Here is a 26,238-nt window from a genome sequence, read left to right as displayed (position 1 = left end):
AAAGAAAAAGCATTTAGAGTAAAAAACATTTTAAAACTAATAGAGAATTGTCAATCGACAATTCTTAATGAGGAATTATCCATTAACAAAATAACAAAAGGCTCTAAACGAAATACAGACTAATTTAAACACCTTATACTAAACGAACATTTCAAATTTCGAAATACACAAATGAACAACAAAAATTAATCACATGTTCAACTTTCAACATTCTCAAAGTATTCGCCAAAAAATTGGTCAACTAGCAGAACTACTACTAAAATACCCAACGGTTTATCCTACATCTAATTTTAATGTTGGAAAAGTAAATTCACCATTACACCTACCTCTTAAACCTGACGCAGTTTTCAAAAAGCAACGAGCAAGTAAAGAACCAATTCACCTAAAAGACAAAGTAAACATATTACTAGACGTTCTGAAACAGTATGAAATTATCTCACAAGTGATTAAAGAAGAACAACTAAAAGAAAACATCTTCGTAAACCCTGTTATCATTCTCGTTAAAGACGAATCACTGAAAGTTGTTTTAGACGCAAAATATCTCAATTGATGAATCTAAAGGTAATTGGCCCATAGAACCAATCCAGGTAATATTAACTAACTAAATGGACAGTATTAAACAACAGCTAACATGAACAGCGCAACTAATCAAATGCCATCAGACAAACAATCACGACGCCTAACACAATTCGTTATTGGAAACCAACAATACGAATTTTTTAGACTTTTTTATCGAACTTCCATAGGACTAGCATCTTTTTCAGCCTTTATGAGCAAAATTTTCGGACCACTCATTCTTAGTAAGAATGTTATTACATATCTGGACGATGTTTTTATACAATCAAAAAAACACTATATTGAAACTTTTACCCCATCAAATAAAAAGAAAATTCAAGAATTTCTTAGCATGCTAAATTTGTAAGTTAGTATGTCTATAAGACTCAACTATATCTAAGACCGTTTTATAATATTTTTAGACAGCAAATTAATTTTGAATGGACATTAGAACACCAAAAACTTTTCGGTGAAATAAACATTTTTCTCACAGAACAGATATCAGACCCAACCCCAGATCCAGATCAAACGTTTTATGGTATGTGTGACGCCTCAAATTTTACAAGTGGGGCAGTACTTTTACTATCATGCAAACGTATAAACAAAATGAACCTTTTCTCAGCAAATTCAATACTAATTACAAAAGCCAAAGCTAGACTCTCTACACTTATGAGAGAATGAACAGCCATAATATATACTCTCACATAATATGAGTTTTCAACCACAGATCTATAATTTTCCTTTTTACACAACAATCAAACACAAACCATAGATTTCATAGATTTCAACTTCTTTCAATGAAATTTCCAAATTTCACATAGTTTGGACTGAAGGAAAAAACATTGCATGACCAGACAAACTTACTCGGAACTTACCACCTGAAATAATAAAAAGAAAAACAACCATAGAAATACCACAAAACATTGTTACCACGGAAAATCACCATGATTAGAATGCAAATATGCAAAAAAAACTCCTGACACCACACAAAAAAAAATAATTTACAGTTTTTTCTATTATACCTTGATTGGCAAGATAACCATTATGAAGTAGATCTGTTTCGAAAATCTACATTTAAACCAATAACTTACTCATCATGGATCAAAAACAACACACAGCAAAAATCACCTAATCAGGTGAGCACACCTAAGCACATTTCTTTTGGAATAATGAAACCCAGAAACAAAAGTAACCTGACTACCATTGGTTACTTTGGAGTCACGTTACTTTGGTAACCTGACTACCATTGGTTACATATTTTCCAAATGCACCAATTTGGATAAAATTTTATGTAATGATTGCATAACAAGTCAACTGAATGAACCATATCCACACCAAAAACAATTGGCAGAAAAACAAGATTTTTAAGGACAAATTTCATTTTTTAACCACGTATCGTTTGACACAAAAGGCTCTATATCGCTCTCCTCAGAAGGAAATTCACGCATAATTGTAATAGTTGATGCATTTACCCATTACGTAGCACTGAAACCTGTACCTCATTGTAACGCTTAGTATGCATACACAACACTCTGCAAACATGGGATAGCCAAATTTGGATTACCAAAAACCCTTGTCACAGACAGCGGCAGTGAATTCATAAATAATGAAATCATCACATTTTGTCATCTTTATAACATTAGACATAAACCCCGAACATCTCATGCCCCATGGACTAATGGTTTTGTCGAAGGTATGAACTGTTCCCTACAGGAATATCTTAGATGTATCATAAATGGAAAGGATAAAAAGTACGCTGAATGGTCAACTGACGTAAAATTATTTCCATTAGCTTATAATTCACAAATAACAACAACTCAGGACATAAGGACTATCACCATATGAAATGGCTTTCAATCAAAAACCACGAAAATCATTAAAATTCACAGTAAACTCCTCAAAAACGCACAAGGTTATTGCCAACATACTAAAGACTCAATTGATTGTTATTTGCCCTTATATATAAATGATGAAGATAATTTTCATCACGCAAAAATCGTAACCCTGACAAAAAAAGATCAAAACCACAATATTATAAAATTTTGACGTTATTGAAAACAAGTTAACACGTTTTCAAATCTAACTTGAAACAGAAGTCGTTTGTAAATATATCACACCACTTTTCAAGACACAATATTCAAAAATTCTTGTCGAGTACCAAAGAAGTCTCGACGTGAAAACAGGAAAACTAATTATACACCCAAATTAAAAGCGTAACGATAAGAAATCTTATATCACAGTAACAGTTTTGAAAAGCACAAGAAACCCTGGCGGAAAAATTTGCCCGCAAGATAAAGATAGCACACGTTTACAAGAATTTTCACAAAGGAATAACACTTCCTATGGTGCAATCCACAATGATATACACCTAGATATGAAATTGGACTCCACAATAAGTAAAAATTTTTCAAAAAATTTCACTATCCGAACTAGAAACACTTCATCGCTTATGTGAAATCGAACGTACACAAATATTACAATCACTTGCATTTGCAGTATCAAAAATACCCTAAAATGGATTTTTATTATCAGCAAATAGATCAATTTTTATTAACTACGAAGGAAACATTCTCTGGTTCTACACATGTATTAAAAAAGTATCACCATTATACGTTTTTAAAGATAAATGATGTTACAAAATTATCCCTATATCCTACAAAAATAAGGTATGTTTTGTTGATACCTTTTCAAGACGCATTTTTTTTGGGATAGAGCTATCCCATGTGGATCTGAAAATAGCCACAAGGAGGTACAGCTAAACACAAACGAGGAAAAAAATTATCTCCATTTCCATACCCTACTCTCATGCCACCATTAAAGAAACTCTCACCAGAAAGTATAAGAGCAAGCGCTCGTAACCCAAATATATACTTACAACCAATAGTTATATACTCAAGATCAGATATAGAACATCTGATTCGAACACAACAGTTTCAAGAACTCCTCACTAAAATGGATACGATACAAAGACAATCAATAGATCTATAATTTTCCTATTTACACAACAATCAAACACAAACCATAGAACTCAAAGATTTCAAAATCACCTAATCAAAATTTAAATAGGAAAAACCTATTACCCTTAATAGAAAAAAAAAACTTAACTGATAGCATAAAATTACCAGGACCCCCAGATTTCAATTCGAAATGCACTATAAATAAAACTTTTAATTTAGAAGACCCCTTACATAATATGCCTCTCTCAAACACCGAAATTCAAAATATTTCTCTACCAGTTGCAGAAAAATTAACACTTGATTTTTTACAAAAAAAATCAAACCTTGGACCGGTAATTAGACAACTTAAATCCTGGCATTAGTATAAAACAAAACCTAAAAATGCAGGCATGCCAATTATAAGAAATAAAACACTCGTCAGATGTTTCCGAAAATTCAATAGCACAACAAAAAATGAGAAAAGTATTCTTTTGGAATAAAAAAACTCAGAAACAAAAGTTTCCTGACTACCATTGAGTATAATGCTTCTAGCATTTCACATCTCACTTTACTTAAATGCAAAAGGACATGTAGGATCAGAAAAACATGTTCAAACCTTGTTCGAATTTTCACTTTTCAAATGCACCAATTTAGATTAAAAAAATTTGTATTGACTGCATAACAATACATCTGAATGAACCACATCCACAGCAAAAACAATTGGCAGAAAAACGAGATTTTTGAGGACAAAGGGTATATTTTAACCACGGAGTATCATTTGACACAAAAGGCTCTATATCGCTCTCCTCAGAAGGAAATTCACGCATAATTGTAATAGTTGATGCATTTACCCATTACGTAGCACTGAAACCTGTACCTCATTGTAACGCTTAGTATGCATACACAACACTCTGCAAACATGGGATAGCCAAATTTGGATTACCAAAAACCCTTGTCACAGACAGCGGCAGTGAATTCATAAATAATGAAATCATCACATTTTGTCATCTTTATAACATCAGACATAAACCCCGAACATCTCATGCCCCATGGACTAAAGGTTTCGTCGAATGTATGAACTGTTCCCTACAGGAATATCTTAGATGTATCATATATGGAAAAGATAATAAGTACACTGAAAGTTCAACTGACGTAAAACTATTTCCATTAGATTATAATTCACAAATAACAACAACTCTAGGACTATCACCATATGAAATGGTTTTCAATCAAAATCCACGAAAACCATTAATATTCACAGCAAACTTCTCAAAAACGCTCACGTTTATTTCCAACCTACTAAAGATTCATCTTTTTATATTTTGCCATTACATACACACGATGAAGATCATTTTCATTGCCCACAAACCCTAAAATTAGCCTCCGGACCACATACAGAAAAAATTCTCAACCGAAAAAAAATTACAATGAAATTTATCACAAAAGAGCCAAAACACCTTTACAAAGACAAAATGTTCAATCACAAATAATTTTCGTTTCATACCAGCCATCAATTTATAAATCAGAAACTATAATTCCAAATTTTATAATACAAAAAAAACCTATAAAATTGCCACGTATCCGAAAAGAACCATAACAAATAATTGACAAAACCACTGACGTTTCATATAAATTAATTGATTCTAACAAAACAGAAATAGTTCAACATGGAAACAATCTTTTACCATATTACTCAAAAGAAAACGCCCTTTGCGAATTAACACAATTATACAGGACTAAAAATTGTACAAAAACCCTTATAACATAATAAAGAAGTTTGAATTTCAGAAATCCCTTCTGATTAATTAAGATACATTAATTAAACTCAAGTCATTTCGAATTATATCAATTTTCTTCTCAAAATTTCAACTCAAAGCTTTATCGAACTAGTTCAAATTCAACTAATCAAATTCATTTCGAAACAGCATCCCTTTTTGACACCATTTCACTAGCCGACAAATTGCTAGCTTCAAATTGATATGAAATTGTTACTAAAAGACCTACAGGTCAAAAATAAGCAAGGCGCTCATATTTGACAACTTGAACAAACATATTAAAAATGTTACAACCCTCCCCTATCAACCGCTACAAAAATCAACAAAATTGTCTCAACTTATACCTAAAAATTCCCCCAAAATAAGCCTATTTTGAGACAAATTCCGACATTCATTTAACCTAAATTCGGCGCAACATCTCAAAACATCTAACCATCCAATAAAAAAAAACTAAGAAGGCCATTCCTAGACCTCCAGACTTCTCTTCACCCAGCACTGTCCATATTCAACCCATTTGTCAAAAATCAATAAGCAATCCGACCACACTTGATTTTCAACTCGAAAAATAAAAAAATTTCGACGAACCAAATGCTTCTCTCTCGGCCAATTCAATATTCTAAAATATTCATTTCATAATTTGTCTCAATTTTTGCACTTTATTTCAACTTTGTATTTTTTCATCATAGATACTTTAGAAATAGCATTTCTGCTTTCATAATTTTTTGAAGCTTCTTTGTATTTTTCCGTTACCTCATAAAAGCCTACTATAACTTTTTAACAAATCTTGACCGCATCCTCAGGTACGAAAATGCAACTAATGATTAACTGTTACGGCATTTATTCAAATAGAAAGACAGCTTTCTTCTCTTCGTAATTTTTCTCACCTTTCTAGTTTCCCTAATTTTGACAATGTTTAAATGCATAAAAAAAGACAAAAATCCTCCTTGCACTAGCAACAATCCTCTTAATCATTTTTATAGAAGAATACTATAAGCAACATAAATTTAATTATTAAAAGAAAGATAGTCAAAATGTTCCAAAGTTGCTAATCAACAACCAACCCAACAATACCCACCAACCAGGACATCCCCAGACCCCCAACAACAACAGGATCTAGTCAAACAGATCAATCTCAATCATCTACAGGCATTTCTTTTCAAAAAAATCCCTACACATTCGAAAAAAGACGCGCATTATTATCTAAACCTTTGATACCAGCAATCCGCCAAGCACCTCTAAGCGAATCACAAAACGAACCAAAGTATAACATCTACCCTTCTCTCCAACAAGACCTCATTAGATTTAGACATCCAAGACAAAACCAAAATCAAATATCAACAATAGAAAGACAAATTATCCATCCCCTTTGAAATAGAAACCTTGCAATACTCAGAGTTCATTTTAAAAAACCCTCATCACCATCTCCATACCCTATAGACCTCTCTAGTAAAACAACTCAAACTACCCCCACCCTTCCATCACTACAAACAACTTCACAACAAAATACTTCAATTATTCCATCGGAATATTTAGGATCAACACCAAATTCCAAACAAAATCGTGAAAACCCTTCTAATCCCCCCACATCAAAACAACGAATTCCACATTGGAGTACACAAGCATTCACTCAAGGTGAACCAAATTTACTAAAAGTCCCTGTAGATATATCATTAGACACATCCTTGTCACTACCAGAAACGAGACCCGATCAGTAACATCAGTCCCTTCAACAACAAATCAAACTCCAACCACTACATTTCACCTAAATTTCCTTACAAAAATAGACGATCGATATCGTGAACTTTTAGCCACTAATATAGCTCTACGATTAGATTGGAAAACATTCGTAGCAGCTCCTCCCCCATTTGATCAATAACTTGACAGTAGTAGACAACGTATTTGGGCACTAAACTGATTACAATATAGACACGACATCCACAAAGAAAGACAAGAACAAAATATATAGATTCTTACTCAGACATTCTAACACCTAAATTTGAAAAAAAAACTTAACAAAATTAGTTCATTATTCACTACCTCTAGTTCCACGAAATAAAACAGCTCAATCTCTACCTCCTCCGTTCATCACAACAGAGTTTTTCTATAAATACGAGAGATATACGAAAAAGACACTTGGATACATGAGATACAACAACCCATATTCAAGACTATCTAACACAAGTATCTTTTAATAGTTTTTTTCTTAAAACCCTCTCCTACTTGTTCTTTTAGAACCTACATCTCATCAAAACCCTTTCCCCCGAACAGGACAACAAGACCTTCTAGTTACACATTATGGTTGCGAAGAAAAACATTACATAAGTACGCAACAACTCAAGTAGCTCAATGCAAACCTGAACCACAGGACATAGAACCAACAAATATAATAGCAACACTTTATTCAAAAGCACGAACTACAACTTTAACAGGATCTAAAATCACAGCAAAATTTTGAGAGAAAAAGTACACTGCTCTCAAGTTTCAGATGGAAACAAATATAGACTCGATCACGAATCTTTTGATCAAAGTAATAACAAAAGATTCTTCCATCCTAACATTGATACTAAAAGTGAAACTTCAACCAAAAAATGCTATACTGGAACTTTTACTCCCATCAAATAAAAAGAAAATTCAAGAATTTCTTAGCATGCTAAATTTTGTAAGTAAATATGTCTATAAAACTCAACTATGTCTAAGACCGTTTTATAATATTCTTAGACTACTAAATAATTTTGAATGGACATTGGAACACCAAAAACGTTCTGATGAAACGAAAACTCTCCTCACAGAACAGATATCAGACACAATCCCAGATCCAGATCCATAAGTATTACGCAGCTCAATTACTATCATGCAAAAGTATAAACAAAATGAACCTTATTTCAGCATATTCAATAATATTTACAAAAGCCAAAGTTGGACTCTTTACAATTGTGAGAAAACGAACAGCCAAAATTTATACTCTCACAAAATATAAATTTTTTACCACAGATCTATAATTTTCCCATTTACACAACAATCAAACACAAACCATAGAATTCAAATATTTCAAAATCACCTAATCAAAATTTAAATAGGAAAAACCTATTACCCTTAATAGAAAAAGAAATTTTAACTGATAGCATAAACTTATCAGGACCCCCAGATTTCAATTCGAAATACACTATAAATAAAACTTTTAATTTAGAAGACCCCTTAGATAATATGCCTCTCTCAAACACCGAAATTCAAAATATTTTTCTACCAGTTACAGAAAAATTAACACTTGATTTTTTACAACAAAAATCAAACCCTGGACCGGTAATTAGACAACTTAAATCCTGGCATTAGTATAAAACAAAACCTAAAAATGCAGGCATGCCAATTTTAGGAAATAAAACACTCGTCAGATGTTTCCGAAAATTCAATAGCACAACAAAAAATGAGAATAGTATTCTTTTGGAATAAAAAAACCCAGAAACAAAAGTACCCTGACTACCATTGAGTATGATACTTCTAGCATTTCACATCTCACTTTACTTAAATGCAAAAGGATTTGTAGCATCAGAAAAACATGTTCAAACTTTATTCGAATTTTCACTTTTCAAATGCACCAAGTTAGATACAAAAATTTTGGTAATGATTGCATAACAATACATCTGAATGAACCACATCCACAGCGAAAACATTTGGCGGAAAAACGAGATTTTTGAGGATAAAGGGTATATTTTAACCACGGAGTATCATATGACACAAAAGGCCATATATTGCCCTCCTCAGAAGGAAGTTCATACATAATTGCAATAATTGATGCATTTACCCACAACGTAGCACTGAACCCTGTACCTCATTGTAATGCCTATGATGCATACACAACTTTCTACGAACATTGGATAGCCAAATTTGGATTACCAAAAACCCTTGTCACAGACAGCGGCAGTGGATTCATAAATAATGAAATCATCACATTTTGTCATCTTTATAACATTAGACATAAACCCCGAACATCTCATGCCCCATGGACTAATAGTTTTGTCGAAGGTATGAACTGTTCCCTACAGGAATATCTTAGATGTATCATAAATGGAAAGGATAATAAGTACGCTGAATGGTCAACTGACGTAAAACTATTTCCATTGGTTTATAATTCACAAATAACAACAACTCTAGGACTGTCACCATGTGAAATGGCTTTCAATCAAAAACCACGAATATCATTAAAATTCACAGTAAACTCCTCAAAAATGCACAAGGTTTTTGCCAACATACTAAAGACTCAATTTATTGTTATTTGCCATTATATTCATGATGAAGATCATTTTCATCACGCAAAAATCCTAACATTAGACTCCGGATTACATACAGAAAAAATTCTAAACCGAAAAAAAAATTACAATGAAATTTATCACAAAATAGCCAAAACAATATTACAAAGACAAAAATTTCAATCACAAAAAAGTTCTCGTGTCACACCAGCCACCAATTTAAAAATCGGAACATATGTTTTAATCCCAAATTTTATAACACAAAAAAGAAAATCTAAAAAATTGCCACCTATCCGAAAAGAACCATAATTGACAAAAATTGTACAAAAACCCTTGTAACATTAAAGAAGATTGAATTTCAGAAATCCCTTCTGATTAATTAAGATACATTAATTAAACTCAAGTCATTTCGAATTATATCAATTTTCTTCGGAATATTTGAATTCAAAGCTTTATCAAACTAGTTCCAATTCAACTAATCAAATTCAACTCGAAACAGCATCCCATTTTGACGCCACTTCACTGGCCAAAAAATTGCTAGCTTCAAATTGATATGAAATTGTTACTAAAAGACCTACAGGTCAAAAATAAGCAAAACGCTCATATTTGACAACTTGAATAAACATAATATAAAGGTTACAACCCTCCCCAATCACCCGGTACAAAAATCAACAATATTGTCTCAACTTATACCACAAATTTCCCCCAAAATAAGCCTTGAGACAAAATCCGACATTCATTTACCCTAAAGTCGGCCCAACATCAAAAAACCTCTAACCATCCAATAAAAAAACTAAGAAGGTCATTCCTAGAACTAGACTTCTCTTCACCAAGCATTGCCCATATTCAACCCACTTGTCAAAAATCAATAAACAATCCGACCACACTCGATTTTCATCTCAAAAATAATAATAAATATCGACGAACCTATCATTTTTCAAATGCTTCTCTCTCGACCAGTTCAAGATTCCAAAATAATCATTTCAAAATTTGTCTCAAATTAATTTTTGCAACTTTTTTTCAACTTTGTATTTTTTCATCATAGGTACTTTAGAAATAGCAACTCTCCTTTTCATAATTTTGTGAAGCTTCTTTGTATTTTTCCGTTACCTCATAAAAGCCTACTATAACTTCTGAAAAAACCTTGACCGCCTCCTCAGGTACGAAATTGCATCAAAAAAGTAACTGTTACGATATTTATTCGAATAGAAACACAGCTTTCTTCTCTTCGTATAATTCTCTAAATTTGACTATTTGGAAAAGCATATAAAAATACAAAATCTCCTTTGCACTAGCAACAATTCTATTAATATTTTTTGTAGCAGAAAAAAATAAAAAACATAGAGTTAATTAATAAAAGAAAGAGAGTCAAATTTTCCAAAGTTGCTAATCAACAACCAACCCAAAAATCCCCAGCGACCAGGACATCCCAAGATCCCCCAACAACACCAAGATCTAGTCAAACAAATCAATCTCAATCTTCTACACGCATTTCTTTTCAAGAAAATCCCTAAACATTCGAAGAAAGACACGCATCGTTACCTAAATTTTGATACCAGCAATCCGCCACGCACCTCGAAGCGAACCACAAAACAAATCAAAGTATAACATCTACCCTTCTCTCCCACAAGAACTTAATAGAACTAGACATCCAAGCCAAAACCAAAATCAAACATCTACAATAGAAAGACAAATTATCCATCCCCATAGAAATAGAAGCCTTGCACTACCCAGAGTTCATTTTAATATACCCTCATGACCATCTCGAAACCCTTCAGACCTCTCTGATAAAACAACTCAAACTACTACCTTCACCCTTTCATCACTACAATAAGTTTCACAACAAAACACTCCAATTGTTCCATCTGAATATTTAGGATCAACACCAATTTCCAAACAAAATCGTGAAAACCCTTCTAATCCCCCCACATCAACAGAACGTCTTCCACATTGGGTTACACAAGCATTCACTCAAGGTGAACCAAATTTACTAAAAGACCCTGTAGATATATCATTAGACACATCCTTGTCACTACCAGAAACGAGACCCGATCACTAACATCAGCCCCTTCAACAACAAATCAAACTCTAACCACTACATTTCACCTAAATTTCCTTACAAAATTAGACGATCGATATTGTGAACTTTTAGCCACTAATATAGCTCTACGATTAGATTGGAATACGTTCGTATCAGCCCCTCCCCTATTTGATCAATATTTTGACAGTAGTAGACAACATATTTGGGCACTAAACTGATTACAATATAGACACGACTTCCACAAAGAAAGACAAGAACAAAATTTACAGATTCCTACTCAGACAATCTAACACTTAAATTTGAAATAAAAAAAACTAAAAGTTTTAGTTCATCGCCCACTACTTTAAGTTCCACAAAATAAAACAGCTCAATTCTCACCTCCGTTTATCACAACAATGCTTTTCTATAGATACGAGAGATATACAAAAAAGACTCTTGGATATATAACATTCTATGACCCATATTCGGGCTATCCTACATATGTATCCTTCAATAGTTTTTTTTACTACAGACCTTCTCTCCACTAGTTCTTTTAGAACGAACATCCTATCAAAATTGCTCCCCTCCAACAGGACCACATGATTTCTTAGTTACACATTATGACTGTGAAGAAAATTACACTGCTCTCAAGTTTCAGATGGAAACAAAGATAGACTCGATCACAAATCTTTTGATCTAAGTAATATCAAAAAGTTCTTCCATCTTAACCCTGAAGATTGCAAAAACGAACTAAAACGATTAAAATTCACTACGATTAATGGCTCAAATTGCAAATTAGTAAACTTTCAAGTCTTTTTGGACTCTGCTTATCAAGCAGAACTCGAAAGATACCCAAGTCGAATTAAATTAGACGCTAAATACCAATTCCACGGCGCACACGGACCTTATTATCTACCTGACAAAAAATGGATACCACACATTAGAATTGGTAACTCTCTAATTGTAAACCTGACACAAAAATCAAGGGATACCAAGAAGTAATGTTTTCGATTGGAAAAATCAATTAGAAAAAACACAATAAACACATGACTTAAAAGATGGTACTGATCTAATTTCACAGCAAAATTTTGAGAGAAAAAATTACACTGCTCTCAAGTCTCAGATGGAAACAAATATAGACTCGATCACGAATCTTTTGATCAAAGTAATAACAAAAGACTCTTCCATCCTAACATTGATACTAAAGTGAAACTTCAACCAAAAAATACTATATTGGAACTTTTACTCCCATCAAATAAGAAAAAAATTCAAGAATTTTTTAGCATGCAAAATTTTGTAAGTAATTCACAAATAACAACAACTCTAGGACTATCACCATGTGAAATGGCTTTCAATCAAAAACCACGAATATCATTAAAATTCACAGTAAACTCCTCAAAAATGCACAAGGTTTTTGCCAACATACTAAAGACTCAATTTATTGTTATTTGCCATTATATTCATGATGAAGATCATTTTCATCACGCAAAAATCCTAACATTAGACTCCGGATTACATACAGAAAAAATTCTAAACCGAAAAAAAAATTACAATGAAATTTATCACAAAATAGCCAAAACAATATTACAAAGACAAAAATTTCAATCACAAAAAAGTTCTCGTGTCACACCAGCCACCAATTTAAAAATCGGAACATATGTTTTAATCCCAAATTTTATAACACAAAAAAGAAAATCTAAAAAATTGCCACCTATCCGAAAAGAACCATAATTGACAAAAATTGTACAAAAACCCTTGTAACATTAAAGAAGATTGAATTTCAGAAATCCCTTCTGATTAATTAAGATACATTAATTAAACTCAAGTCATTTCGAATTATATCAATTTTCTTCGGAATATTTGAATTCAAAGCTTTATCAAACTAGTTCCAATTCAACTAATCAATTTCAACTCGAAACAGCATCCCATTTTGACGCCACTTCACTAGCCGAAAAATTGCTAGCTTCAAATTGATATGAAATTGTTACTAAAAGACCTACAGGTCAAAAATAAGCAAAACGCTCATATTTGACAACTTGAATAAGCATAATATAAAGGTTACAACCCTCCCCAATCACCCGGTACAAAAATCAACAATATTGTCTCAACTTATACCACAAATTTCCCCCAAAATAAGCCTTGAGACAAAATCCGACATTCATTTACCCTAAAGTCGGCCCAACATCAAAAAACCTCTAACCATCCAATAAAAAAACTAAGAAGGTCATTCCTAGAACTAGACTTCTCTTCACCAAGCATTGCCCATATTCAACCCACTTGTCAAAAATCAATAAACAATCCGACCACACTCGATTTTCATCTCAAAAATAATAATAAATATCGACGAACCTATCATTTTTCAAATGCTTCTCTCTCGACCAGTTCAAGATTCCAAAATAATCATTTCAAAATTTGTCTCAAATTAATTTTTGCAACTTTTTTTCAACTTTGTATTTTTTCATCATAGGTACTTTAGAAATAGCAACTCTCCTTTTCATAATTTTGTGAAGCTTCTTTGTATTTTTCCGTTACCTCATAAAAGCCTACTATAACTTCTGAAAAAACCTTGACCGCCTCCTCAGGTACGAAATTGCATCAAAAAAGTAACTGTTACGATATTTATTCGAATAGAAACACAGCTTTCTTCTCTTCGTATAATTCTCTAAATTTGACTATTTGGAAAAGCATATAAAAATACAAAATCTCCTTTGCACTAGCAACAATTCTATTAATATTTTTTGTAGCAGAAAAAAAATAAAAAACATAGAGTTAATTAATAAAAGAAAGAGAGTCAAATTTTCCAAAGTTGCTAATCAACAACCAACCCAAAAATCCCCAGCGACCAGGACATCCCAAGATCCCCCAACAACACCAAGATCTAGTCAAACAAATCAATCTCAATCTTCTACACGCATTTCTTTTCAAGAAAATCCCTAAACATTCGAAGAAAGACACGCATCGTTACCTAAATTTTGATACCAGCAATCCGCCACGCACCTCGAAGCGAACCACAAAACAAATCAAAGTATAACATCTACCCTTCTCTCCCACAAGAACTTAATAGAACTAGACATCCAAGCCAAAACCAAAATCAAACATCTACAATAGAAAGACAAATTATCCATCCCCATAGAAATAGAAGCCTTGCACTACCCAGAGTTCATTTTAATATACCCTCATGACCATCTCGAAACCCTTCAGACCTCTCTGATAAAACAACTCAAACTACTACCTTCACCCTTTCATCACTACAATAAGTTTCACAACAAAACACTCCAATTGTTCCATCTGAATATTTAGGATCAACACCAATTTCCAAACAAAATCGTGAAAACCCTTCTAATCCCCCCACATCAACAGAACGTCTTCCACATTGGGTTACACAAGCATTCACTCAAGGTGAACCAAATTTACTAAAAGACCCTGTAGATATATCATTAGACACATCCTTGTCACTACCAGAAACGAGACCCGATCACTAACATCAGCCCCTTCAACAACAAATCAAACTCTAACCACTACATTTCACCTAAATTTCCTTACAAAAATAGACGATCGATATTGTGAACTTTTAGCCACTAATATAGCTCTACGATTAGATTGGAATACGTTCGTATCAGCCCCTCCCCTATTTGATCAATATTTTGACAGTAGTAGACAACATATTTGGGCACTAAACTGATTACAATATAGACACGACTTCCACAAAGAAAGACAAGAACAAAATTTACAGATTCCTACTCAGACAATCTAACACTTAAATTTGAAATAAAAAAAAACTAAAAGTTTTAGTTCATCGCCCACTACTTTAAGTTCCACAAAATAAAACAGCTCAATTCTCACCTCCGTTTATCACAACAATGCTTTTCTATAGATACGAGAGATATACAAAAAAGACTCTTGGATATATAACATTCTATGACCCATATTCGGGCTATCCTACATATGTATCCTTCAATAGTTTTTTTTACTACAGACCTTCTCTCCACTAGTTCTTTTAGAACGAACATCCTATCAAAATTGCTCCCCTCCAACAGGACCACATGATTTCTTAGTTACACATTATGACTGTGAAGAAAATTACACTGCTCTCAAGTTTCAGATGGAAACAAAGATAGACTCGATCACAAATCTTTTGATCTAAGTAATATCAAAAAGTTCTTCCATCTTAACCCTGAAGATTGCAAAAACGAACTAAAACGATTAAAATTCACTACGATTAATGGCTCAAATTGCAAATTAGTAAACTTTCAAGTCTTTTTGGACTCTGCTTATCAAGCAGAACTCGAAAGATACCCAAGTCGAATTAAATTAGACGCTAAATACCAATTCCACGGCGCACACGGACCTTATTATCTACCTGACAAAAAATGGATACCACACATTAGAATTGGTAACTCTCTAATTGTAAACCTGACACAAAAATCAAGGGATACCAAGAAGTAATGTTTTCGATTGGAAAAATCAATTAGAAAAAACACAATAAACACATGACTTAAAAGATGGTACTGATCTAATTTCACAGCAAAATTTTGAGAGAAAAAATTACACTGCTCTCAAGTCTCAGATGGAAACAAATATAGACTCGATCACGAATCTTTTGATCAAAGTAATAACAAAAGACTCTTCCATCCTAACATTGATACTAAAAGTGAAACTTCAACCAAAAAATACTATATTGGAACTTTTACTCCCATCAAATAAGAAAAAAATTCAAGAATTTTTTAGCATGCAAAATTTTGTAAGTAAATATGTCTATAAAACTCAACTAAATCTAAGACCGTTTTATAATATTCTTAGACTACTAAATAATTTTGAATGGACATTGGAACACCAAAAACGTTCTGATGAAACGAAAACTCTCCTCACAGAACAGATATCAGACACAATCATAGATCCAGATCCATTACTATTACGCAGCTCAATTACTATCATGCAAAAGTAAAAACAAAATGAACCTTATTTCAGCATATTCAATACTATTTACAAAAGCCAAAGTTGGACTCTTTACAATTATGAGAAAACGAACAGCCAAAAATTTTACTCTCACAAAATATGAATTTTTTTTTAATCACATATCTATAATTTTCCTATTTACACAACAATCAAACACAAACCATAGAACTCAAAGATTTCAAAATCACCTAATCAAAATTTAAATAGGAAAAACCTATTACCCTTAATAGAAAAAAAAACTTAACTGATAGCATAAAATTACCAGGACCCCCAGATTTCAATTCGAAATGCACTATAAATAAAACTTTTAATTTAGAAGACCCCTTACATAATATGCCTCTCTCAAACACCGAAATTCAAAATATTTCTCTACCAGTTGCAGAAAAATTAACACTTGATTTTTTACAAAAAAAATCAAACCTTGGACCGGTAATTAGACAACTTAAATCCTGGCATTAGTATAAAACAAAACCTAAAAATGCAGGCATGCCAATTATAAGAAATAAAACACTCGTCAGATGTTTCCGAAAATTCAATAGCACAACAAAAAATGAGAAAAGTATTCTTTTGGAATAAAAAAACTCAGAAACAAAAGTTTCCTGACTACCATTGAGTATAATGCTTCTAGCATTTCACATCTCACTTTACTTAAATGCAAAAGGACATGTAGGATCAGAAAAACATGTTCAAACCTTATTCGAATTTTCACTTTTCAAATGCACCAATTTAGATTAAAAAAATTTGTATTGACTGCATAACAATACATCTGAATGAACCACATCCACAGCAAAAACAATTGGCAGAAAAACGAGATTTTTGAGGACAAAGGGTATATTTTAACCACGGAGTATCATTTGACACAAAAGGCTCTATATCGCTCTCCTCAGAAGGAAATTGACGCATAATTGTAATAGTTGATGCATTTACCCATTACGTAGCACTGAAACCTGTACCTCATTGTAACGCTTAGTATGCATACACAACACTCTGCAAACATGGGATAGCCAAATTTGGATTACCAAAAACCCTTGTCACAGACAGCGGCAGTGAATTCATAAATAATGAAATCATCACATTTTGTCATCTTTATAACATTAGACATAAACCCCGAACATCTCATGCCCCATGGACTAATGGTTTTGTCGAAGGTATGAACTGTTCCCTACAGGGATATCTTAGATGTATCATAAATGGAAAGGATAAAAAGTACGCTGAATGGTCAACTGACGTAAAACTAATTCCATTAGCTTATAATTCACAAATAACAACAACTCAGGACATAAGGACTATCACCATATGAAATGGCTTTCAATCAAAAACCACGAAAATCATTAAAATTCACAGTAAACTCCTCAAAAACGCACAAGGTTATTGCCAACATACTAAAGACTCAATTGATTGTTATTTGCCCTTATATATACATGATGAAGATAATTTTCATCACGCAAAAATCGTAACCCTGACAAAAAAAGATCAAAACCACAATATTATAAAATTTTGACGTTATTGAAAACAAGTTAACACGTTTTCAAATCTAACTTGAAACAGAAGTCGTTTGTAAATATATCACACCACTTTTCAAGACACAATATTCAAAAATTCTTGTCGAGTACGAAAGAAGTCTCGACGTGAAAACAGGAAAACTAATTATACACCCAAATTAAAAGCGTAACGATAAGAAATCTTATATCACAGTAACAGTTTTGAAAAGCACAAGAAACCCTGGCGGAAAAATTTGCCCGCAAGATAAAGATAGCACACGTTTACAAGAATTTTCACAAAGGAATAACACTTCTTATGGTGCAATCCACAATGATATACACCTAGATATGAAATTGGACTCCACAATAAGTAAAAATTTTTCAAAAAATTTCACTATCCGAACTAGAAAAACTTCATCGCTTATGTGAAATCGAACGTACACAAATATTACAATCACTTGCATTTGCAGTATCAAAAATACCCTAAAATGGATTTTTATTATCAGCAAATAGATCAATTATTATTAACTACGAAGGAAACATTCTCTGGTTCTACACATGTATTAAAAAAGTATCACCATTATACGTTTTTAAAGATAAATGATGTTACAAAATTATCCCTATATCCTACAAAAATAAGGTATGTTTTGTTGATACCTTTTCAAGACGCATTTTTTTTGGGATAGAGCTATCCCATGTGGATCTGAAAATAGCCACAAGGTAGTACAGCTAAACACAAACGAGGAAAAAAATTATCTCCATTTCCATACCCTACTCTCATGCCACCATTAAAGAAACTCTCACCAGAAAGTATAAGAGCAAGCGCTCGTAACCCAAATATAGACTTACAACCGATAGTTATATACTCAAGATCAGATATAGAACATCTGATTCGAACACAACAATTTCAAGAACTCCTCACTAAAATGGATACGATACAAAGACAATCAATAGATCAAAACTAGAGAAAACTCGTTGAAACCGCACATTTGTCAGGTATCTACGCACAATATTACAGCAGATGTTTTAAAGATATAAAAGACTATATACATCTTATTAGTAAAAAGTACCGTCCACAGGATATATCACTTATATATATTTTTAGTTTTTTAAACCTAAAAAGTGATCTTCTCGTTTTTCTAGGATGGCCGTACTAGATCTTAGAAAGACTGACTGTATTATACGCCATGTTCCTCTTCTCGGATTCCTCTTCTCAGTATTGAAAAGAATCTACAACACATGCGCGATAAATACACAAGTAAATAAACAAGCAATTGTAGCACGTGTTTCATTTGCAGGATTTTTCGGAATTGTTTCAAATTCGAATCATAAAGTTCTCCTCGACGCTCAAGTTGGCGATTAAAATAAAAAACTATCAACAACACCAAACTCATACGATCCTTCACAATACAATACAAACCCAACACCCACAGCACCACCACAGTTACCTAACCTACATAACAATCACCCCTTATATTTGGTACCACGAAATTACAGAAATACATTAGCAGTAACAGAGCACATCTATCAAAGTCATAGCTACTCACAAAGCCCAGTATCTCATATAGCACTTCACCAGCCAAACATTGACGACACATATGAACAGATTGTAAAACAACCACATACCACAAATTTGCGTTCTCAAAACAAACATTTTTTAGCCCACGATGAGCCGCCATATTGGATCCCTCAACCGTTGACTTTCCTACCCATCCAACCTCGAATGTCACTCCTCTCGCATTTTCCTTTCCAACCTGACTTCTCACCACGCATGGATTCTGATAATTCCACACCAACTATTATTAAAACAATTTCCCAATTCAATAATTCCGACATAGATACCTAAGACGAATTTCAAGACTCCGAACCCAGTCCATCACCTTTTTCGCAACCCCCTTTCCAGCCCCTTACTTCCCATCTTCCCAATGAACCCTCCCCAACCCCCTATTCCTATACTGACACCACTCCCATTCTTTTCCCAATGACCAGCGATCAACCCGACCCACTTAGCCCCGTCACTGACGAACTAAAGCATGAATTAGATAACTTCATCACCCTGCAACAGCAACTTCAAAATACTATTACACTAACAATTAATCAGCTATCACACTCCATATCAACCTCTGATTCCTCAAACCACTCATCCAACGAAATAAAAACAAGAGCCCACAGAGTTTTCAAACGTAAACATCCTAATGCACAATCCCAACTGCTCAGCCACCCCGACCAGCCCAGCTATTTTCCCTTCATCCAGTCCATACTAACAGTAACGAATTCTTAAAACTTACCATTTTTTCCATTTTCCCACAGTACACATACTACCAGACCACTAAGAACGACCAACTGAACTTCGTTGATGAGTATAGCCTGTTTCCTCATACTACCACTTTACTAATCCATTAGCTCTTCCCTTATACAATAATCCCGCTGATAACGAACTATGCCAATCCCGTTTACATAAACTAACAACTGCACGACACGAGAAACAATTCAATACTACAGGACTAAACCAGATACTACACAGATTTATAGCACCACGAGCTAACAGATTTTCCATTAGTTATTATTACCACGCTATTACACGCTAAATGGAAGACACAGATATTGAAGACGACCCTATCATGAAACCCACAACACAGATTTACTTTCATTAACTCCAAATACACTTCACCATATTTCCTAAATTTTTCTGATTGTATAAAGAATACTAATCTTCACGGCATCGTCCGTAACTACGATCCAATTCGACAATTGTATATATTCTGCCCACCAACGAAATCCTCTGATGTTGACGACTCCTGCACACTAATCATCCCCCTCGAGTATATACAGTCAATTGAAATCCCCATACTAGAGTAGATACATAATATTAAATAGAATCATAAATTATATATTTTAATCCAAAACACATCTCATGTATTTTGACATAAAAATGAAGAACTAAATACCTTGCCGAGTGTTAGAGCTTCTCGGGCCTCTGCTTCAGACTAAACACATCGTCCGCATGCTTGCGAATTTTTTCACATCATCCAACACAATTCGCTCTAACTTCTCATATGGATTTTTTGATGAAGACAACTCTTTCTAAGTATAAATGAATATTTCAACTAACAATTATTTGAAAACGCTCACCATATTATACAATTGTCTCACTTTCCTTTTTTTAGATTTCACCGACCGTTCATCTAAAAACAAACAAACCCAAATCAAAAATTGTAAACTTTTTTCTAGAGCTCCTAAAATCCTATTTAACAAATGAAGTAAATGATTAGAACAGTAAAATCATAAATACTGCAAATAAATCAAAAGAAAACTATTTGTTTCATGTTAAGCTTCCTTTGTAAACTTTCAATCTCTGCACTCGCCTAAATGCCACCCACTCTTTCCACCAATTCGCACAACTCTCCACGAAGAAGTGTTTGATAAGTGAATTTTTAGTTTCAAAACTAACTGATACCAACTCTAACTTGTTTTCACAATTTTCAAACTTTCCTTTAACCCGGTTGAAAGGAAATATAAGAATAAACTCAAGCTAACCAACGCAGCTTACTAACGCCATAAAACCGCAAACAAATACCATGAATAAGAAAGAAAGTCCCACGGTACCCAAACCGGATTAAACCCAGATCAATACTGGATAATTTCTTGTTTTCAAGTTTTTTTTGAAACCAAATGAAACACTAAAAAGTCAAAAGACAAACCCAAAACGCTACTTTCTATTTTTGAGAAAAAGACAGAACCATAAAAAAAAAGAAAACACATGATAAAAAGGAAATAAAAGGTTGAACACAAAAAAAGACTCTGTCCAAAGAGAAGATAAAAGTTTACTCCTGGCCTCACCAACCAGAGGGACGTCCTGAGCTTGCTCTATAGCCGGCCTAACCCACCGCGCTTCAACCACGCTTAGTGACCCATACTCTATTTTTGATGAGAGTTGCTCTAGGGTGAGCGACTCTTTAAATTAACTGAACTAAAACAAAAACGCTTCTGCGACAATAACTATTATTAAATCATAAGTAAAAACTGACTTCACTAACAAGATGTAGATATATAATGCAGTATGATTCAAAAGATTTCTTAGAGCCAATGGAACGAGCAGTAAAAGGAGATGAACACTCGATTACAATCCAACTCTGGAATGGCAAATCTATTACGTTTGTTGACGTAGTCAGAACCGTCAAAGCATTTTAAGTATGGACCCAACAGCAAAGGAATACCAAAGGAATACCAATGGAAAAAAGACCAATGGCCAACTCGATGTTGATCTCAGATACCGTTCCTAGTCACTTGGCACTTCACACGGAAAAGTCAAACTTCATCTTGCACTTAGCCTCGCTCTAAGCTTAACGAAATCAACACATCATTGCATCGGTCTGAATTCCGGACACAATCACCCAAGACGATCCACATTCAAACGAGACCCACATTTGGAACACGAACAAATGTTCTTCTTCTCTCTACCCAAACTATTACATCTCTTCTCTCTTCAAGAAGTCACTGCTCAAACCTCTAAAAGAAAACTACCTCAACCGTCCTTCACTACAATAAATAATTAAAAACTAAAAATTCTCTAAGCCCCGGATGGGCGGAACTAGTTCGTAACTAGTATTTATAAACCAATAATATTATTGATAAAACAATCTCTGTAAAATATTCTTAACTAACCAATCATATTCCATCACTAACATTGGCTTTTATTTGTAACACCTGAAACTATTTGTAGTTGTAGCAGCAGAACGATTTGAATAATTCTTAGAGTACAGTTGTTCTCCTTCTGGATAAACTCCAAGAACTAACTTGTAAATAAAAGTATACACTAGATCTGTTGAGACTAAGAGATATAAGAGTAAGATGAAGATTGCTATTAGACTAAGAAGTTGCACGAATCTATCCGGCCGAAAACAAGATTGCGTGACGAACATACGGTGTACCTTGTCTGAAATTACTCTATGAGTACAGTACCTCGTACATAAATCACAAGAATTTTCCACGGCTACCATTTTACAGCATCAAATCTGCATGCTTTAATTCAATTTATTCGAAGCAAATAGTCCTTTTATACGTACCAAATGGATTTATAGTGTTGTTAAAAAGCTTAAAAAAAGAATTTTGGGTTTAAGAAAATATGAAAAAATAACTAGATTTAATATTGTAAAACCTAGATTTAAAAAGTACACTTCGATCTCGCACAAAAACCTCAAAATTAAAGTATGGTTTCAATCCGCTTTTCATTTTCATACCCAAGGACGTTAGTCGAAAAACTTTCATCGTCCGGAGCAGAACAATTGAACGCCAGAGCAATGTCGTCTAGAAACAGATCAAAACCATACATCTGCATAGTCGGTTTTACTAGGAAGCCCCAGATCTCTATCCAGAGAGATTTTTCCGGGGAGTTGGCGACGAGGAGGGCCTCCATTGCTACTCCGAAACCAAGCACACAGCTCACAAGAATTACCATGAACGCCGTTAGATCTTTGACCATGAATTGGAGCATGATTATGTATGGCCCGAGAGAAGGTTTAATCATGACAAAGAATAGAACTCGGACATAGCCGAGAATCAAACTAGTCGTGTAAAAGATATCTGCGACGGGGGAGTATCAAGCAGACATCATCGAGATCATCTAATGAAAATTGTAGAGAAACCGAATATTTGCAAACTGACTTTTTACTCGTAAACGTTGATATGAATTAGTCAAAAAATGTAATAAGTTTTAGAAAAAAAGGTTTAAAAAATCCCTGAAGCAAGTGGAAAACTATTATCTTATAATTGAAGGCAAAAGGTATTTATAGAAAAATTATTGAAAAGGTTGAGTTCAAATGTCTGCTTGAATTTCGTCACGTGACCTGTGATGTAGGCAGCGGAGAAACCCAAGAATAAGTCATATCTTAGGATTCTAATCAGAAAAGTTAACATGAACATGAAAAGAACGGCTGAGTCTAGTTTGTTCGTGTCTGGTTTGAAATAGTTTTTTAACCGCGTCGAGTAGTTGTCGCCATATTCGTGGAACTGCACAACCTCTTCGACTGTAGCAGCGACTGCATAGGTCATCAATGCACATTCCATCACTCCTATGGTTTCGTATCTCGCTTTTGAAAGCATGAACTGAGAAAATAGCCCCAAAAAGAATAAAAACGTCACAAAATTACCCCAGAATTTAGTTATCGGAGCCATATAGAACATGCGGTACTTGGATATTACAGAATCGGTTCTCAAGGATAAAATGTTAGTGATTATTCTCGGATCCTGTAGAAGGTTAAGGACACTGGCATGGCGTTCTGATGATTCGAACTCAAGCATAGGTATCATCCAAGGACAAACAAGTCCGAGCAGAATGTACCGATCTTTCACGTGTGATTGCAGTCGACCAGTCCAAACTGTTAGAATGAGCTCTAAAAAAAAACAATTTAGTTTTTCTAAGAAGAAAATTTTTTTGATCTGTTTCAACCCTAATTAATTTTGGCTCAGTTTTTGACACATCAAGAAGCTCAATGATCCTATACATTATCTGCCAAACTCCCATTTAAACGCCGTAAACAGATGAACTGCTGATTCTAAAAGGCAAACTAGGTCCAATAAAAGAAATTAAACTAGCCCAAGACCGCCCGTTGAGCGAAAAATTTTTCAAACTGTGCCATTTCAGCCGCCTTTATCACGTTGAACTTGAATATATCCGGGTATATATTTTTGATCATGATCTGTTTCAGCTTTGAGAAGTCATCTTGAGCCAGCTGTGTGGTGATGTTGATGAGTTCCTCTTCGTAGAAGTCTCTGAGCTCTTCTATTTTGGTCTGCATGTAGGTGGACTTGCTGGTGAACGACATCTGGCTCACTTTGTAGAGAGTGATTCCAGCTGAGAGACAGAAATGAGTTCTGCGTTCCAGTCGCTTCCAGATCACCAGGCTAAAACCAAGAGAAAGAAATTAATTTAGCTAATTTACCTACTTCGTTTTTTATTTTACTATCAAAATCTTCCTTCAAAAATAAAAACAAATAAATTTATGCCTTATACTAGAATCAGTAATAATTCCTTTTCAAATTAAAAAAAGAACGCTGCCTGTCAAAAAACTTGCAAGTTCGATGAGAGAAAAACTAAACGAAAAAAATGGCTCTGGTGAACCCCCATTGCTGAAGCGGAAACATGATGTCACGTGGTATTCTACCTGAGATCTTTGTTGAGACAGAAGAGGGCGAGGTGGAAAAGGAATGAGTAGTTCACATTCCTAACTGACAGCACCCTCTCCGGCTCCCTTCTGCTGCCCCTCCCCTTTCTCTTTCCGTTACTGTCTTTCTCGCTATCCTCTGTCTTCTCTTCTGGTCTGCGATCCACCACCCACATAAAATCCGCAAACAGACACTTCACCATTTCAGTATTCATCTGCAATTACAATACACCTATTCTCATTGATTATTTTGTACAGATTCTTTAAAAATGTGAAACTATCAAAAGTCAATATCGTAAAATAGATTTGAGGCACTTTTTGAATTGTCTCCGCTCCCAACTCCCCCTGAATACGCTATGAATCTCAGCTTGCGACGTGTTTTTAGGCGGAGACAAGTAGCCCGATATAGTCTGGCAAAAGGTCGTCAACCTACCTCAGACTAATCTGAACAAGTTATAGTTTGTCAAATCTGTACCTAGAGAAATCTACACACGTACCACATAGTTTTTACCCGCTGCTATACGGTTGAGAAAAGGTGAAACTAATCGAGCTATCTCTATCGAGGTTTAATTGAACTATTCATTTTCAAGATTAACTACAAACCTCGGCAAAATCGGCGTCAGAATGAAGAGTGTTTTCTTCGTATTTGGTCATGTTGATCATCATTGAATAGAACAAGGAGTTCTTTTGACTGTTGCACACAGCCTTCGTTAGCGCCAGAAACTTTTCCTGCAAATATAAGAACTTGACGAACGAGGAGAAAGTAGATAGTTTTCAAGACAAAAGCTTCCTTTATGTTTCTTTGAAAACTGATGCTATAGTGATTGTGCTTTTTTTCATATTAATCCTGACCTTCTGTTCTCAGTAAAATACCTGCCTGTCACGTCTATTCGAAGTCCATTGGACTTCGCATCACTTTTAGATTGAAATAAAGAAACGCAGTTTTAATTCAAACATCTTTATTTTATTCTTTTTAACGTTATATTAGTTAATCTTAATTTACCAGTGGTATTTGCACACTTCTTAAAATGGCGCAGCCATCAAATACGAATTTGCAAGGAATTCCCGCCTTTTCGCCAAATCACAATGATGAACCACCCACCAATTG

At 34.0% G+C, this 26,238-nt stretch overlaps 3 protein-coding genes across 6 annotated transcripts in view; 1 reads left to right on the top strand and 2 right to left on the bottom strand.

The window, feature by feature from the left end:
- LOC134839138 (transcription factor Dp-1-like) overlaps nucleotides 1–26,238 on the top strand; it is a 367,543-nt gene that overhangs the window by 72,553 nt on the left and 268,752 nt on the right. The gene's annotated exons all lie outside the window — the stretch shown is intronic.
- The window catches only part of LOC134839139 (septin-2-like), a 411,571-nt gene that overhangs the window by 291,499 nt on the left and 93,834 nt on the right, over nucleotides 1–26,238 (bottom strand). The gene's annotated exons all lie outside the window — the stretch shown is intronic.
- The window catches only part of LOC134840178 (transient receptor potential cation channel subfamily M member 1-like), a 54,213-nt gene that overhangs the window by 5,112 nt on the left and 22,863 nt on the right, over nucleotides 1–26,238 (bottom strand). Inside the window, exons 4-9 of the mRNA XM_063855891.1 lie at nucleotides 25,734–25,859; nucleotides 25,131–25,345; nucleotides 24,563–24,870; nucleotides 23,945–24,359; nucleotides 23,814–23,863; nucleotides 23,208–23,550 (exon numbers count right to left, since the gene is read on the bottom strand). Coding sequence (XP_063711961.1) covers nucleotides 23,208–23,550; nucleotides 23,814–23,863; nucleotides 23,945–24,359; nucleotides 24,563–24,870; nucleotides 25,131–25,345; nucleotides 25,734–25,859 — 1,457 coding nt within the window. The remainder of the gene's footprint in view (nucleotides 1–23,207; nucleotides 23,551–23,813; nucleotides 23,864–23,944; nucleotides 24,360–24,562; nucleotides 24,871–25,130; nucleotides 25,346–25,733; nucleotides 25,860–26,238) is intronic.

The sequence above is a fragment of the Symsagittifera roscoffensis genome, chromosome 2, assembly GCF_963678635.1.
Source record: "Symsagittifera roscoffensis chromosome 2, txSymRosc1.1, whole genome shotgun sequence".
NCBI classification, from domain to species: Eukaryota; Metazoa; Xenacoelomorpha; order Acoela; family Convolutidae; genus Symsagittifera; species Symsagittifera roscoffensis.
Note: the sequence above shows the minus strand (reverse complement) of the source record. Positions and strands in the feature narration are given on the sequence as shown.